The 14,435-nt window shown below is 43.3% G+C and overlaps 1 protein-coding gene across 2 annotated transcripts in view; it reads left to right on the top strand.

The window, feature by feature from the left end:
• Nucleotides 1–14,116, top strand: part of EXOG (exo/endonuclease G) — a 30,736-nt gene extending 16,620 nt beyond the window's left edge. For both annotated transcript variants that reach the window (XM_059162060.1, XM_059162059.1), the window contains exon 6: nucleotides 9,402–14,116. In XM_059162060.1, coding sequence (XP_059018043.1) covers nucleotides 9,402–9,863 — 462 coding nt within the window. In that variant the 3' untranslated portion in view covers nucleotides 9,864–14,116. The remainder of the gene's footprint in view (nucleotides 1–9,401) is intronic.
• The last annotated feature ends 319 nt before the right edge of the window (nucleotides 14,117–14,435 follow it).

Raw genomic sequence — 14,435 nt, 5'->3', positions numbered from 1 at the left:
GAGGCAGGCAGAGAGAGAGAGAGAGGAGGAAGCAGGCTCCCCGCTGAGCAGAGAGCCCGATGCGGGACTCGATCCCAGGACCCTGAGATCATGACCTGAGCCGAAGGCAGCGGCCTAACCCACTGAGCCACCCAGGCGCCCCTATAATTGCTACTTTAAAATGTAGTAATTGCTTTCACTTTCTATTTCGGACCATTTAACCTTACTATCATACTATTTTTTAAAAAGAGAAATCAGTTTCTTCTTGAAGACATCATTCTTGGAGCCCTCTGACTTCTGTTCTAATATGAACCTTTTGTTTTCCTCCCTGCCATCCCTTCTTCTCTCCCACCCTCCCTTCTCTCCTTCCTTTTATTCAGCAAATATTTATTAAGCTCCTCCTTTATACCTGGCCCTGTTCTAGGCATCTCTGATAACAGCAGTAAACAAGGCTGTATGTTTTAGGGAGCTCAGGTTATAGTGGAGGAGATGCATAATAAACAAAATGCCATAATTAGAAGAAGAGAACACGGGGTGGGAAAGAAAGACAGGATAGGCTGCTAAGGGGTAGTGAGACTAAACAGACACCTGAGTAAAGTGAGAGAGTAACCTCTATGAGGAGTTCTCCAGCAAGTGCTGGAGAACTCACGGGAGTGAGTGAGATTAGCTTGGTGTATTCAGGGAGTTGCAAGAAAGCCAGTGTAACAAGGGCAGAGAGAGCACTGAAGGAGGGCAGTTAGGGGGAGGCAATGGAGAGAAGTCCAGATTGCAGATTGTGTTCAGGAGCTGTGACGCTGATCAGGAGAGTGGCACAATATGATTTAGATCTGCAAAGCCCAGTCTGGCTGCTCTGGTAGCCAGTCCACTTAAGAGGCTGACGGAGTAGTCTAAATGAGAAGTAACAATGGCCTGACTAGGGGGTGGTAGTAGAAATGGGGAGAAATGCTCTGATTTAGGATGTGCCTTGCAGTAGAACGGATGGTACTTTCTAATGGGTAAGTTGTAGACTAAGAGGGAAAGTGTCAGGATAACACTTAGGCTTTCAGTCTGAAGTTATGAAGACCAGAGAGAAGCAGGTGTGGAAGCTGCAAGTTGGGTGGTTTTGGCTATGGGAGTGGGAGATAATTTGATGTCCAGGGCAGTTTGTGAGTTTGGTTGTCAGAGAGGAGAGGTTGAAGTGGCGATCTGCATGGGAGTGGTCAGCCCTAGAGGTGGTATTTAACACTAGGATGAGATCATGTAAGTAAGCACAGGCAGGAGAGAACAGATCTGTGGTCTGAACCTTGGGGGGTTTCAGACATTTTGGAAGTCAAGAAGAGGAGGGTCCAGCAAAGGAGACAAAAGGGACAATTTTTGAGGCAGGAGAAAAATCCAGGGTAAGTGGTGTCCCAGAAGGTAAGTGAAGAAAGCATTTCAAGAAGGGAACGATGAGTGGAATGTTGAGGGAATAATGAACTGACCGTTGGCAACCTCTGTAAGCTGTTGTAGTTTTCAGTCAGCTACACATCTGTCTTTCCTTAACAGTACCCTCCTGGCTTAGGTCCCTTTTATCTTGGGCTCCCTCTTACCCCTTCTTGGATTCCTTTTTTGTTTTGTTTTGTTGGAGTACATCCTCAGATTCTGGAAGAGTCATTGGATGGTAAACTTTCTCGTCTGAAAATGTCCTAAAATCCTGGCCGTGGGACTCAGGAATCTGCAGGTGTGACTGGCTATCCTGGGCAGTTTTACATACACTGTAAGGTTTGAGAAGCATCCCTTTAGAGAATATTTTTCTAGCTTCATCCTGGAGGCAAGACAAAGGCGTGCTGCTTTTTGTTGGTTGCACAATAATTCTGGAGATGGATTCTTCAGTCACACACCTTGATTTGACACCCTTTACTTACTGGATGGAGCACAGTGTAAGGGGCTGTGAAAATCCAAACTTTGACTTCTCTTCTCAAGTTTTATCTAATTTGTCAGCTCCTCCATCTTCCAGAAATTAATGACACTTCTTAGTCCACTAATGCATGACTCTGCAGTTCTCTGCACTTGCATGAGTTGGTTCTGTGTCAGACCTTTTTGCTGCCATTGTGTGTGTATGTGTGTATTTTCTAAATGGGGGTTAGGGGAGAGAGAAGCAGAAGCCTGGGTCCAGGTTGCCATCTTGAACTGGAAACCTTTATTCATGAGTTTTTGCACATCCTTGGCAAAGCAAATTGATACTTTTTAACATTTCACATTGAAATAATTTCAAATTTGTAGAAAGGTTGTCAGAGTGGAGAACCCCCTAATGTGTTTTGCCTAGACTTACAAGTTCTTAGCATTCTACAGGTCTTGTTCCTTCTGCTCTATGTACACACCTCGTTCTCAGTACTTTCTCAGCATTTCAAGTGTTTGTTGCAGATACCTTGTCTCTTTTCCCCTAGATGCTCCGTTCTCTCATGTAACCACTGTATAGTTGTCAAGTTCATGAAATTCAACATATAAGAATATTAGCCGTAGTACAGTCCATATTCACATTTTGTCAGTTGCTCCAGTAATGTTCTTCATGCAGTTTTTCCCCCAGATTTGGAATGAAGTCCAGGACCACACATTGCATTTAACTGTCATGTCTCCTTAGTCTTCTTTAATCTCAGCCTTTTTGTCTTTAATGATGTTGACATTGTTGACAAATATAGGCCAGTTGTTTTGTAGTATGTTCTTCAAATTGGGTTTGTCTTTTGTTCCTCTGATTAGATTCAGTGATGTTTCGGGCAGAACACTGGCATTGGCTTGCGTACACTGTCAGGTTGTCCTGTTACTGGCGATACTAACTTAGATTCCTTGATAAAGGTGTAGTATCCTTTAGATTTCTTCACTGCTGCTATCATTTCCCCTTTGAAATTAATCTGATATCTGTGGTCGCCCTTTGAGACCCTGTAAGTATTCTTTATCTCTTCAAATTATCATTTGCGAGTTTTAGCAGCCACTGAAGATTCTGGCCTGAATCAGTTATTACTATAATTGTTGCCCAGTAATGATTTTCTAATTCTTACGTCTTCTGCTGTTAGTAATTGACATTCTACTGTAAGAAAGAGCTTCTCCTATTTTTTTTTTTTTTTAAGATTTTATTTATTTGACAGAGAGAGATACAACAAGAAAGGAACACAGGCAGGGGGAGTGCGAGAGGGGGAAGCAATCTTACCACTGAGCAGGGAGCCCGATGTGGGGCTCGATCCCAGGACCCTGGGATCATGACCTGAGCCAAAGGCAGATGTTTAATGACTGAGCCACCCAGGTGCCCTGGAAAGAGCTTTTCCTTCTTATTATATCAGTATGAACTGATGGATTCTTATTTAATTCAGTTTTTAATCAATCTACTGTGTATTCATTTTGATGCTCAAATTGTCTTCAATTTGGCCAGTGGGAGCCCTTTCAAGGCTATCTCCCATGTGCTTTGACACATCCTCATCATATTCTTAGCACTTCTTCTTTTTGGCATAACGTGATATTCCAGGCTCATCTTGGCCAGACTCTGGGATCAGCCGTCTCTCCAAGGAGCCCTGGTTCCTTTTAATGGGAATTGGTATTTAGAAACCAGGATCTGGATGACAGGTTGATTCTTGAGTGCTCGGTCTGCTGTTGGCGTGTCATGTGTGTTCACCACATTTATTTTTAGCCTTTTATAGTGGGTGGAGAGAGCCCCAAAGAACATAGTATACAAATTCTGTTGCCTTTAGTGGCTCACCGTTTTTTCTTCATCTTTATTGTTCCTTTGTGTTTTTTTGAGATTGGTAGACTCTCGTCATAAAGGAAACACCTGTTAGTGTGTGTTATGTGTATGTGTGTGCAAAGGTGAATGTTGATAGGAGTGTATCTTCCTGGAGAGAGATATTGTGTTTTATTCTTATTTTTTAGAATTGCATCAAAGTGGTTTACTTTCTTATATTTATGTTTTTCATGAACACCTTCTCTGTAGTAATGCAGCTTTTGTTAGATGTGATGTTATTTTTTCAGATCAAATGCTTTCAGGTGGAATTTTAAAGTTAAAAATCTGTAGTGTATCTTTTAGCATGAAAGCAAAATATCCTTTGGTAAATTAAATTGGAAAAATGGTTTCAGCCTGCCATATTAAGAATTTAGTTGGGCCAAACATTTTATACATAATGTGTTTACACACATACATGCACGTAAACTTGGGAAAATTTGGTTAAGGAAAAGAGACATGGGAGACAAAACCAAGAGAGGAAAATGTAGGATTTGTGATGAACAACAGTAAGTTCCTCAGACAGCTGGTTTAGAGCCTCATATAGGGAGGAAGACAAAAATAAAAGGAAAGGTTAGGGCTGGGTGGGTGAAACCTTAAATGCCCAGCTCAAAAGCATTCAGGCTGTTCTCTAGCTATTCATAATAAAACAGTTGTGGATAAAACCATGTCCTTTAGTGATGCTGAGAAAGGGGACACAGCATGGCCAAGCCCTAGAAACCATTCTGTTCCTCTCAAGGAATAAATATTTGAATTGTGAATTCCTGTTTTCAAGGGAATGTCTTGCAATTATGTATGGCAGTTCAGAATGCCAGGGGAAGTGTTTTGTTTATCAGATCCAGCCATTTAATATTTATTGCTTGTTTACAACTATATTCTGTTGTTACAACTATATTCTGAACCTGATTTCAGGAGAATATAAAAACAAGGGTGTTTATTTAGTTTTCTTTCTGGGCAATGAAACATGTATGTGTATACTGTGGAGAAGGTGAAGCAAGTGAACTGGTGTTAATGGAGGGCTGTATCTACCATCCAACAGACAAGCAGTTTTAGACATGCTGTCTCATTCAGTCCTCAGAGGCAGTTCTTACAAGGAAGTGGTGGCTATCTTTTATAGGTAAGAAAGTTGAGGTTTCTAAGGGTCAAGGCGAAGTCACATAGCTGGTCATTATCAAAGGGGAGATCCAGACATGAGTCTGTCTATTTGTATGAGAGCCACCAATTCTTCTGTAGCATTATTCTTCAAAGCTCTTGAAAGTCTGTAGGAGAGGGGTTCTGTGCTCTTCCCGTACAGCAGCTTAAGGCCAGGAGGTAGAAGATGGTGAAGAGGGAGAGCCTTTGTAAGTGATATCTGCTAGCATGCAAAAATAAGAAGGGAAAATGGGCCAAGAGGAGGATCCCTTATAGGCAGGCAGAAATGTCTGTTAGAATATGCAGGAAAGGATCCCAGCTTCATAGGACTTGCGTGAATGCGAGCCCAGGGGAAGATAAGTAGCAGTGATTTTATCAGAAGTGAGTCTTCTGACAGCTCTAATCAGAATCACCCCCTTTATTATAGCTGAGGTCATCCATGTGCTTTCCCTGATGGGCCTGTTTCAAGAAGAGATTGATTCCAGACAAGTGAACATACCTGAAGATTCTGGCCTGAACATTATAATTGACCTGACAAGAAAGTGAGCTTTAAATTTTTCGACTCGGTGGCGGTGGTGGTAATGTTAGAAGTGCTTAACAGTCTGTGTTTTCATTCCGCAGCATACCCTCCAAACTAATTCCAAACTGTTCCTACAGGGGGAGGAAATTAAAAACATGCCTCCAGGAATCATGAGGCATTACCTGAAGTGATCGGGAGTAATTTTTTTTTAAATCTCCTGTTTTCTCTTTAGGCAGAGCTTTTGTTCATTTCTGTGTTTGTTCTATTGAAAAAAATAAATGATTTTACTGGCTAAGTATCTCCTTACTCCCACCTTCCATCTCCAGGTAGAATCGACAGTCTGAGAGGGTGGTGCTTCTTATCCTGTGACTAGGCAGTCAGTCTCCAGCCTCCTTTCCTGGCGTGGACACCCCCTGTGAGCAGCACAGTTTCCCTTGGTCTCTACTGCTGCACAAGCTCCTCCAGAGGCTTGTGCCACACAGGGTTGACCACCTGCTTACCAGCTTGCCCGCATGTCCTGACTCCCTTCTTCCCTTGTTCCTCTGTCCCCTCAGGTGTGGAGACCCTGTTTATCACACTGTCATGATTTCTTTCACTTGATTGGCTTGACTTTTTAAGGGCTTGGTCTCTTGATGTGTCCAACAGTTTTATTTTTGGATTTTCTTTTTTGGTCCTACCAGGGGAATGTAACCAAATATATCTATCTGATTGTAGCAGGTACATGTATTTTCCTTGTGCTGCTGGTTAATTTTATTTACATAACAGTTGCTCTATGTATATGACCGGCACACCTAGCCTGAATGTCCTTTGTTGCCAGGCTCTTTTGGCACTGAGTCAGTGTGAAGGCCCAGTCCTGTGTGTGTGGCGCTGGGGCGGGGGAGAGCAAATTGTTGCTTCTGTCTTTTGGACAGAAAGAAACCTCAGGCCAGCTCGTATGCAAACTAACTGTAGGTGGTGAGTGCATGCCACCTTTATGGCTCTTGTGTATATTGTGTTGTCTAGTTACACACAGTTGATTTCCAGTTTTTTGTTACAATCCTGACAAGAGTTCTGTACTTTTTGCTACTTTAACAGCAGTGAGGATTTCCTCTATAAAGTACTTTTATATCTACATCTTCTATGACAAAGATTGTTGCTGATTTACTGATACTGAAGACTTGGTATGTGTTCATCCCCCAAGTCCTTTGCTGAGGGTGTCATTTGTGTCCATCCTGCTTCCTCTTGAAACCTGTTGTCCACCTTTAACTTGTCTAATTTTGCTTGATGCTGTGTTTCCCCAGAGTCCCTCAGCAGAACCATCTGTTGTACCGAATGCAATTACATCTTTTCTTTTGAATGACATCCACTACAAAAATTGCTTTTTTCATAGGTCTTGTGGATTTTAAAACCTTTTTTTTTTCTTTTGGAAACTAAAGTGTCTTTGTTTCATCATAACTGTTTTGTTTGTGTGCATGAAGGTAGTTATTACCTATTTTATGAATGAAGAAGGAAGATAGTGGACATGACTTGCAGCCTTGTGGCAAAGCCAGGACTTGACCAGGTCTCTGGGGTTCCAGTCCCTAGCAGTTTCTAGAAACATTTTATGAAAGACTTCTAGTTTTCCCAGAATTGGGAGAATTTTATTACATAGGTTGAGTTGTCTACGAAGAAGATAGATTGAAAATTAGGATTTTGTTTAAGTCATAAATTCAAGGAAAAAACAGTGGCTTTTCTGAATTTCCAAATGTTGCCAGTTCCTATTTTAACAGGTTATAGATGCTTACTTCCTAAGAACAAAGCAGATTGAATCAGAGAAGATAGAGGCTAAGTTTTCATTTTTCTCTTTATTTTTAGGGATAGTATTTTACAGCTCCTTGTTGAAATACTGTAAGGTCATAGGTGAAATGATTCTGCCTTCTGGTTCTTAGTAGGAATTTTTGTGTCCCATGAGAATTCTTAAAAGTAGTACTGGACATCCTCTAGCTATTGTGTGGGTTTTTGAAAACCTCATAGAAATGATTTATTTTCATAAATCTAAAATGTCAAACTTCTATACTTCTGGCTAGAGTTTAATTACTCTGATTAGAAGCCCTGGTTGGCAGCCGATGGGTGTGACCATTAATTATTCTTGAATATGTAATTTATTTGTAGGCAGAGAGTCCAGGAGGAGAGAAAACAATCAAGTGAATGGTTTGGAGGGCTCCTAATACTTGGGAATCTGAGGCTGTGATGCAGTGATGAAGGATGTCCACCAGGTGGCATCAAGGATTTGCTTAACTGTTGGCTCCCCAGCTAACCCTGGAAGCCCAACTAAACTTCTTCCCCCCTGTGAACTATGGCTCAGCTGTAGCTGTGCCCTCATGTCAGGTCCCTTGTTTCCTTTAGTGCTGTCTTGTGCCCTGTATTGCCATCTGACCACATTCTGCCTCCCGTGAAAGCAGTGGGGGTTGACTCCTCTAGATGGGAAACTTCTTAAGACACTAGGGCATTCACTGTAAATCTTTCTCCTTTCTGTGTTTCCAGCAGTGCCAGCCATAGCCCCTCTGAGTTGTATTGTTGCAGTAACATCTGTTGGTGACCTATGGCCTAACTGTGGACCTCCATAGAATTCACCTTCAGTATTTTTTCTTGAAGAGTATGTTCATTCTCCTAGCTGCATAAATGACTTGTTGGAGGGCTGTAGGGTTTCATGCTTATAGATTGTGTATGTTCATAAACTTTACTCTCAAATGAGCTCTGACCAGCTGCTTCTACTAACTTGAGAGATAGTATTTGGAGAAATCAGTCCTGTATATGGGGCTTCCCTGCAGTCCCACAGTTGGTCTTGGCAATGGAACCTTCATGCGTGCCAGACAGCAGATAGCCATGGCATTCTTGGGCTGTGTGCCATGTAGGTAGAAGCTGGAAAAAAGCAGGAAAGAATCCTTGTAGCTCTCATCCCTCTGCCTTATCTGGGCTCCCATCACAGCCTCTGGCAGCAGTCAGGTTTGATCAGGAGTGAATGCCCATGCAGACCGAGGAAGGGCCTGGGAGGGGTAGTAGTACATATGCTTATTGTAGTTGGATTGTATCATTTTATTGGAGACCATTAAGGAAATGGATATTCAGTTTTCTTTTTTCAGAAAACAGATATGGCTTTTAAGCCAATTGGAAGGAAATTTGAAAAGGTTCCATAATAATGTTATTTCATCATTAGAGCCAACCTACATAGGCAAGCAAGTTGTTTGCAGGCCTGACCCTGGCTTCTCTGTTGTCTGGATATCTTTCCAAAGTGTTTGGTTTGAGGGCACATTCAGAAGTTCTATTTTTGATAATAGGCCCAAGAGTGTGCAAAACTCTTGAGCAAGCAACATTTACATTTACTTAATTTAATTTAAAATGAGCCAGTCTAGGCGAAACTGGAGCTAGTGATACCGATGTAGTGTGTCTGGCTGCTTTTCTGAGAGCTATTTGTTTAGCTCCCTAGTGAATTTGATAAACTAAGGCCATATTTTTATATCTCAAGCTGGGAGTTTTGACCTTTGAATGTTGAGATCACCAGAAGTTCTGATTATGTGATGAAACAGCTTTTCTTGCCTGTTCTTTTGGGCATTCTTTTGCCCTTTGTCTTACAGTCAGAGCAGAGGATGTGACCTCTACTCTTTGGGGTGGCATTATTTTGAAGATTTTATTTATTTATTTGACAGACAAGTAGGCAGAGAGGCAGGCAGAAACAGAGAGAGGAGGAAGCAGGCTCCCAGCTGAGCAGAGAGCCTGATGCGGGGCTCAATCCCAGGACCCTGGGATCATGACCTGAGCCAAAGGCAGAGGCTTTAACCCACTGAGGCACCCAGGCGCCCCTGGGGTGGCATTATTTTAAAGATTGTAATCAGAATCTACCTGTTAGATTCTCATCTTCTCTGTGAATCTGTATTTTGGTTTATTATTACTTTTGACAGTTGAATTTAAATTCATTGGTGGGGTAATTTACAAATGGTCTTTACAGAAATGTGTTGAAAATCTTTTTAGGAGAAATTTGGGAAGTGCCAGCATCAGTTAGCATTGCTAACACAGCTGCTTTGTTTTTAGGTGATTGGTGAGGATAATGTGGCTGTTCCCTCGCACCTTTATAAGGTGATCCTGGCTCGCAGAAGCCCAATGTCTACTGAACCGCTGGCACTAGGGGCCTTCGTGGTTCCCAATGAAGCCATTGGCTTCCAACCCCAGTTAAGTGAATTCCAAGTGAGTCTTCAGGACCTGGAGAAGTTATCAGGACTGGTGTTTTTCCCTCGTTTGGATAGAACTAGTGGTATCAGGAATATCTGCTCTGTGGACACCTGTAAGCTCCTGGATTTCCAGGCGTTCACTCTGTACCTGAGCACAAGAAAAGTTGAGGGAGCCCGATCAGTCTTCAGACTGGAAAAGGTCATGGAAAATTTGAAGAATGCAGGGATTGAACCAGATGATTACTTCATGAATTGCTATAAGAAGAAACTAGAAGAACTCAAAGCTAAGGAGCAGTCAGGAATCCTGGAGGGAAAGCAATCTTAGTCTTTTTCTCCGAAGATGTGTCCTCTTCAGGCTCATGTGTTTTAGTGGCTTTACTTTGTAGAAATGATGAAATCCTAAACTTCAGACTAAATTTCTCCCCAAAAGATGAAAGATCTAAAAAATTCTGTCAGTTTTTTATTTAACACAGGAACTAATTATTAAGGAAACTGTAAGATCTACAGATTGGATGCCGATCTTGTGTCAGGTTCACAGAGGACTCTGACCACAGGACAATGCTGTTTTTGTCTCTCTTTGGATGTTCGCACCTGAAGGCATTTTGTTTTCGTGCCACTGAATCATGCATTATCTTTGATGTATCTCCTCAGCTTTCTTGGAGCCCAGTGTTATATGTTTTCTTTCTCTAGGACCTGAGTTGGTCTTGGAGATGGCTTTTAGATATCCTCTGTGGCTGTCCTATCCACATGTATTACTGTGTTATGTATTCATTTCTTGCTCGTCTGACAGACCTGCTGGTCCTCCATTTCTGCCCTGTAGAAGCCCTCAGTGACATTTTCTGCTCACCTAGTGTGTTCTGTATATTAAGCTCAGTGCTTTACATGGATTATCTTATAGCAACTCTCTGAGGTAAATACCACTGTCCTCATTTTACACATAAGGAAATTAAGCTTAAGTATTTTGTCCAAGGTTCACCTTTCCAAAGAAGTAACCCACAGAGGTAGGCATGTGGGGCCAAGAAGAAAGACAGCATGACAGACTGAAGTAATCCAGACACAGAGGTTTTGACTTAGAAATGTATACACATGGGTTTGGTGATTTTGGGCCCACTTGCTAAGAGGGGTTTGGTTTCTTGTCTGCCATTGAGCCAAAATGTCTTGAATGTTCTCTGACTTGAACACTCTGTACGTAGCTCTTTGGGAAGAAACAAAGCCTGGGATTCTGTTTTCCGTCCAGTGTTGCTCAGGGAGTATCTTGGCCAAGGGGAAGGCTGCAGCCATCTTCATGGGCTCTGCTGCCAGAAGCCCAACTGCAGGTGAGGGTTATTCCCCGATCTCCCTGCCCCCCGTCACATCTTTATTTGAGATTCCAGGCTCTTTGGTCTCTGGATTGAGAACATTTGACCAGTGTCATATGCGGCTAAAGTAGGACAGGTGTCCCAGCCTGTTACTGCAGGCCAGCATTGCTATCTTGCACTGTGACCTTCAAACAACTGACAAACAGCTGAAAAACTCTGCCCCTCTGTCAGGCCTTAGAAACACCCGGAGGGGAGGCATAGTGTGATCTTGAAGGAACACCCCTGCGGGGCTAGGCTCAGCCTAGAGCAGCCCCCACTCTCTTAATGACCCTGCCTCATTCCTGTGAACATGTCGCTGTCGCTCACATCAGCAGCACATCCCTGAAGCTATCCCTGCTCAGTCCTTCATGGCTGCACCTGTGTGCCCTTATGTCTTCTGGGCACACTCCATCATCCTGCTTGGTCTTTCCGTTCATTCTGCTGGAACTGGTCAGGGGGGCCTCACATCTGCTGTGGCACTCCTGCTCATTCCTGCCACTGCTCCCCACCTCATTCCCGCCTGCCTTCCTGGATGTCATTCACGGAGGTTATCCGTCAGGGGGTCCGGTGCTACCTTTTCCAGTCCAGCCTCTCCTCCAGGAACTGACTTGTCGGTCATTAGTGCAGGTCAGGTGCATGAACCGATCTTTAATGTGGACCCTGTGTAATCTGGGGTGTGCAGTGGGGATGTGTGGATGGACTTCTCTTAGTGTTCCTGGACATGGCATTATAACCTAGGGGCTGGTGTGCTCCTGTGTGCAGAGTACCTCTAGGGGTCACTGTGGCCTAGTGCCACATGGAGGACTCAAGAGTCAGCTGTGACACTGTCCAACAGAGAACCTCTAGCTGTGTAAGCCACAGAGGGTGCAGTCAGTTTTGGACCTCAGATTCCAGGCTCTCAGGCCAGTTGGAACAGTAGAGGCTGTGTTGTCCAGTGAGCCTCATGTTTGGCTCGTCAGAGGGGCCTAGCTAGCTTAATTTTTCCCAACTTTATTTTGAAAAATGTCTTTCCAGGCAAGTTGAAGGTAGAGTTAAGAATGTCCTCTCCCCTCAATATTTTGTCCCATTTCATTTCTGTTCTTGAGCCATTTAAAAGTAATTCATTGATTTTTTTAAAGAAGTAGTAGACACACTTTATTCTTTAATACTTTGATCTGTATCATCTAAGAATAAAGACATTCCCCTGTATTGTCAGAATACTGTTATCTAAGAAATTTGTCAAGAATTCAGTATCATTTAATGAACAAAGTCTTACAAGTTTGCCTAGATTTCCCCCCAAAATCTTAAACTTTTTTTTTTAATATCCAGGCCTCAGCCATGGTTTGTGTCTTGTATCTCGTCATGTCTAGTCTCTGCTAATCTAGAGCAGTTTGCCTAGTAAGCTTAAAAAATATAGAGATTCTTCAACCCCACCCTTGAAGATTTTGACTCAGTAGGTCAGAAGTGAAGCTGAAACCTGTATTTATTTTTTTTTTTTAAATTTATTTGACAGACAGAGATCACAAGTAGGCAGAGAGGCAGGCAGAGAGGAGGAAGCAGGCTCCCCACTGAGCAGAGAGCCCGATGCGGGGCTTGATCCCAGGACCCTGGGAACATGACCTGAGCTGAAGGCAGAGGCTTTAACCCACTGAGCCACCTAGGTGCCCCTGAAACCTGTATTTTTTAACACAAGCCACACTGCTGATTCTGATGACTCTCCAGGGTTTGGAACTGGACCAAGCCCCAGTTTGCTGCCACTCCACCGACACACACATTCCCTAGACAGGATTCCTCTCAGAAGGTGGGCTTTGAGCTCCTGACTATCAAAGGAGAACTTTCTTCCATTGCTTTGGGTGCCCAGGTACCCACTTTCCTTTATTATTGAGCTTCATAACATTAAGCTGAAACTTTCCCTGCAACTTACTCATCAGTGACAGGCCCTAAATGGCCATCCCAGGTACACAGAGGTGGCTGGCATCTGCTTTCACCTGATAGTCCTTTAGAGATAGGAACCTCATAAAGACATCTGGGCATCATGCTTAATGCCCGGGGCATTCGTGGATTTCTGACCTGCCACCATCACGGTGTTATGTGGCCTTTATGGTGTGGCAGCCACATCTGGGAGAAGCATCAGACACAGTGATGGCAGTGCTGAATTGAGTGCTCCCTTAGTAGGGACGCTCCACTATTCTCACAGTCCTGTTGGTCCATGTGGAACTTGGTCTAGCTGACAGCTCCAGGTCATTTTCCCATGGTCTGTTGTTAAGTCACTTCCCCATCATGCACTCACACAGTCAATATTTGGAACACAAATATGGGGTTATGTGTATGCCCTACTGTTAAGATTTCATTTCATTATAATTTCTCCCCATCTTATGTGAGTTTGCATTCTTGATGATCCTGATTTGGCCATCTGACATATTAGCTCTGCCTCCCAGCTTTGAGATTGCAGATCAGATAAACAAGCCTTCAACGTGTCTGTTAAAAACATTGAATGAGACAGAGCCACGGAAGATCCCATTGGTAAAAAAATTCATTTTATATGGCAACCTGCTTCACACACTCACCCAACAAGATTCATGTGACAATAATGTGCTCTGATATTTTCTAAGTTCAATTCTTTTCTAGTTCTTTTTAAAAAGGGAAACACTGAATTGATTGCACAGTGCAAAAATAAGTCTCTGTCACAATTTGCTTGTGAGTCACCCCAGGACAGTAAGAGTGCTTACTGTATCTCTGGGTGTGCACAGCATGGCTGGACCAGCACTTTGGATACCTCCCTATGTACAGAGGTGCACTTGGATCCCCATCCCAGCTTCCCACCTACCGCAGCCTCCTGCAACGGACCTCACTTGTCCTGAATCAGGTTCCTCATATGGGAACAGGTTGAAGATGCCTGGCAGGATCGTTTGAGAATTGAATAAGCTAAGTCCTCGATAAGTGTAGCCTGTTACCAGTGACTACCAGAGACAATGTATGGCCCCAAAACTCATACCTTGAAATCTAACCCCCTCCTAAAGGTATGAGGAAGTAGAGCCTTTGGCAGGGGAATAGCTCCACCCTCATGAATTAGATTAGTGCCCTTATAAAAGATCTCAGAGACCCCAGACTCCTTTGCCCCTCTGTCATTTGAGGATACTGCACAATGATTGGCCCAACCAGAAGATGGGCTCTCATCAGACACTGAACCTGCTGGCACCTTGATCTTGGACTCCCCAGCCTCCAGAACTGTGAGAAATAAATTTCTTTTGTTTATAAGTCACCCAGTCTGTGGTATTTTGTTATAACAGCCTGAACTGACCAAGACAATGACAGATGAAGGTCATCATGTCCTGAGGAGGTGAAGGACAGAGCCTGATCTTAATATGGTGTTGGGCTCTGGGCCAGGTGGAAGCAATCGCGTCTCCCCAGTCCTGAGACCATTAGATATGCTGCTACCAAACTTTCAACTCTCACTGCTCTGCAGTTTGCAAAGTGCTTTCATATCAGAGCTTATTCAGCCCACCATTTCACACATGAGGAAACAAGCTCCAGGAATGCGTAACTTAGGACGGTTTTCGGGCTCTCGCTCTAACATTTGC

Source organism: Mustela lutreola, chromosome 2 (genome assembly GCF_030435805.1).
Source record: "Mustela lutreola isolate mMusLut2 chromosome 2, mMusLut2.pri, whole genome shotgun sequence".
Lineage (NCBI taxonomy): Eukaryota > Metazoa > Chordata > Mammalia > Carnivora > Mustelidae > Mustela > Mustela lutreola.
The sequence above is the reverse complement of the archived record's forward strand: the minus strand, read 5'-3'. Positions and strand labels throughout refer to the sequence as shown.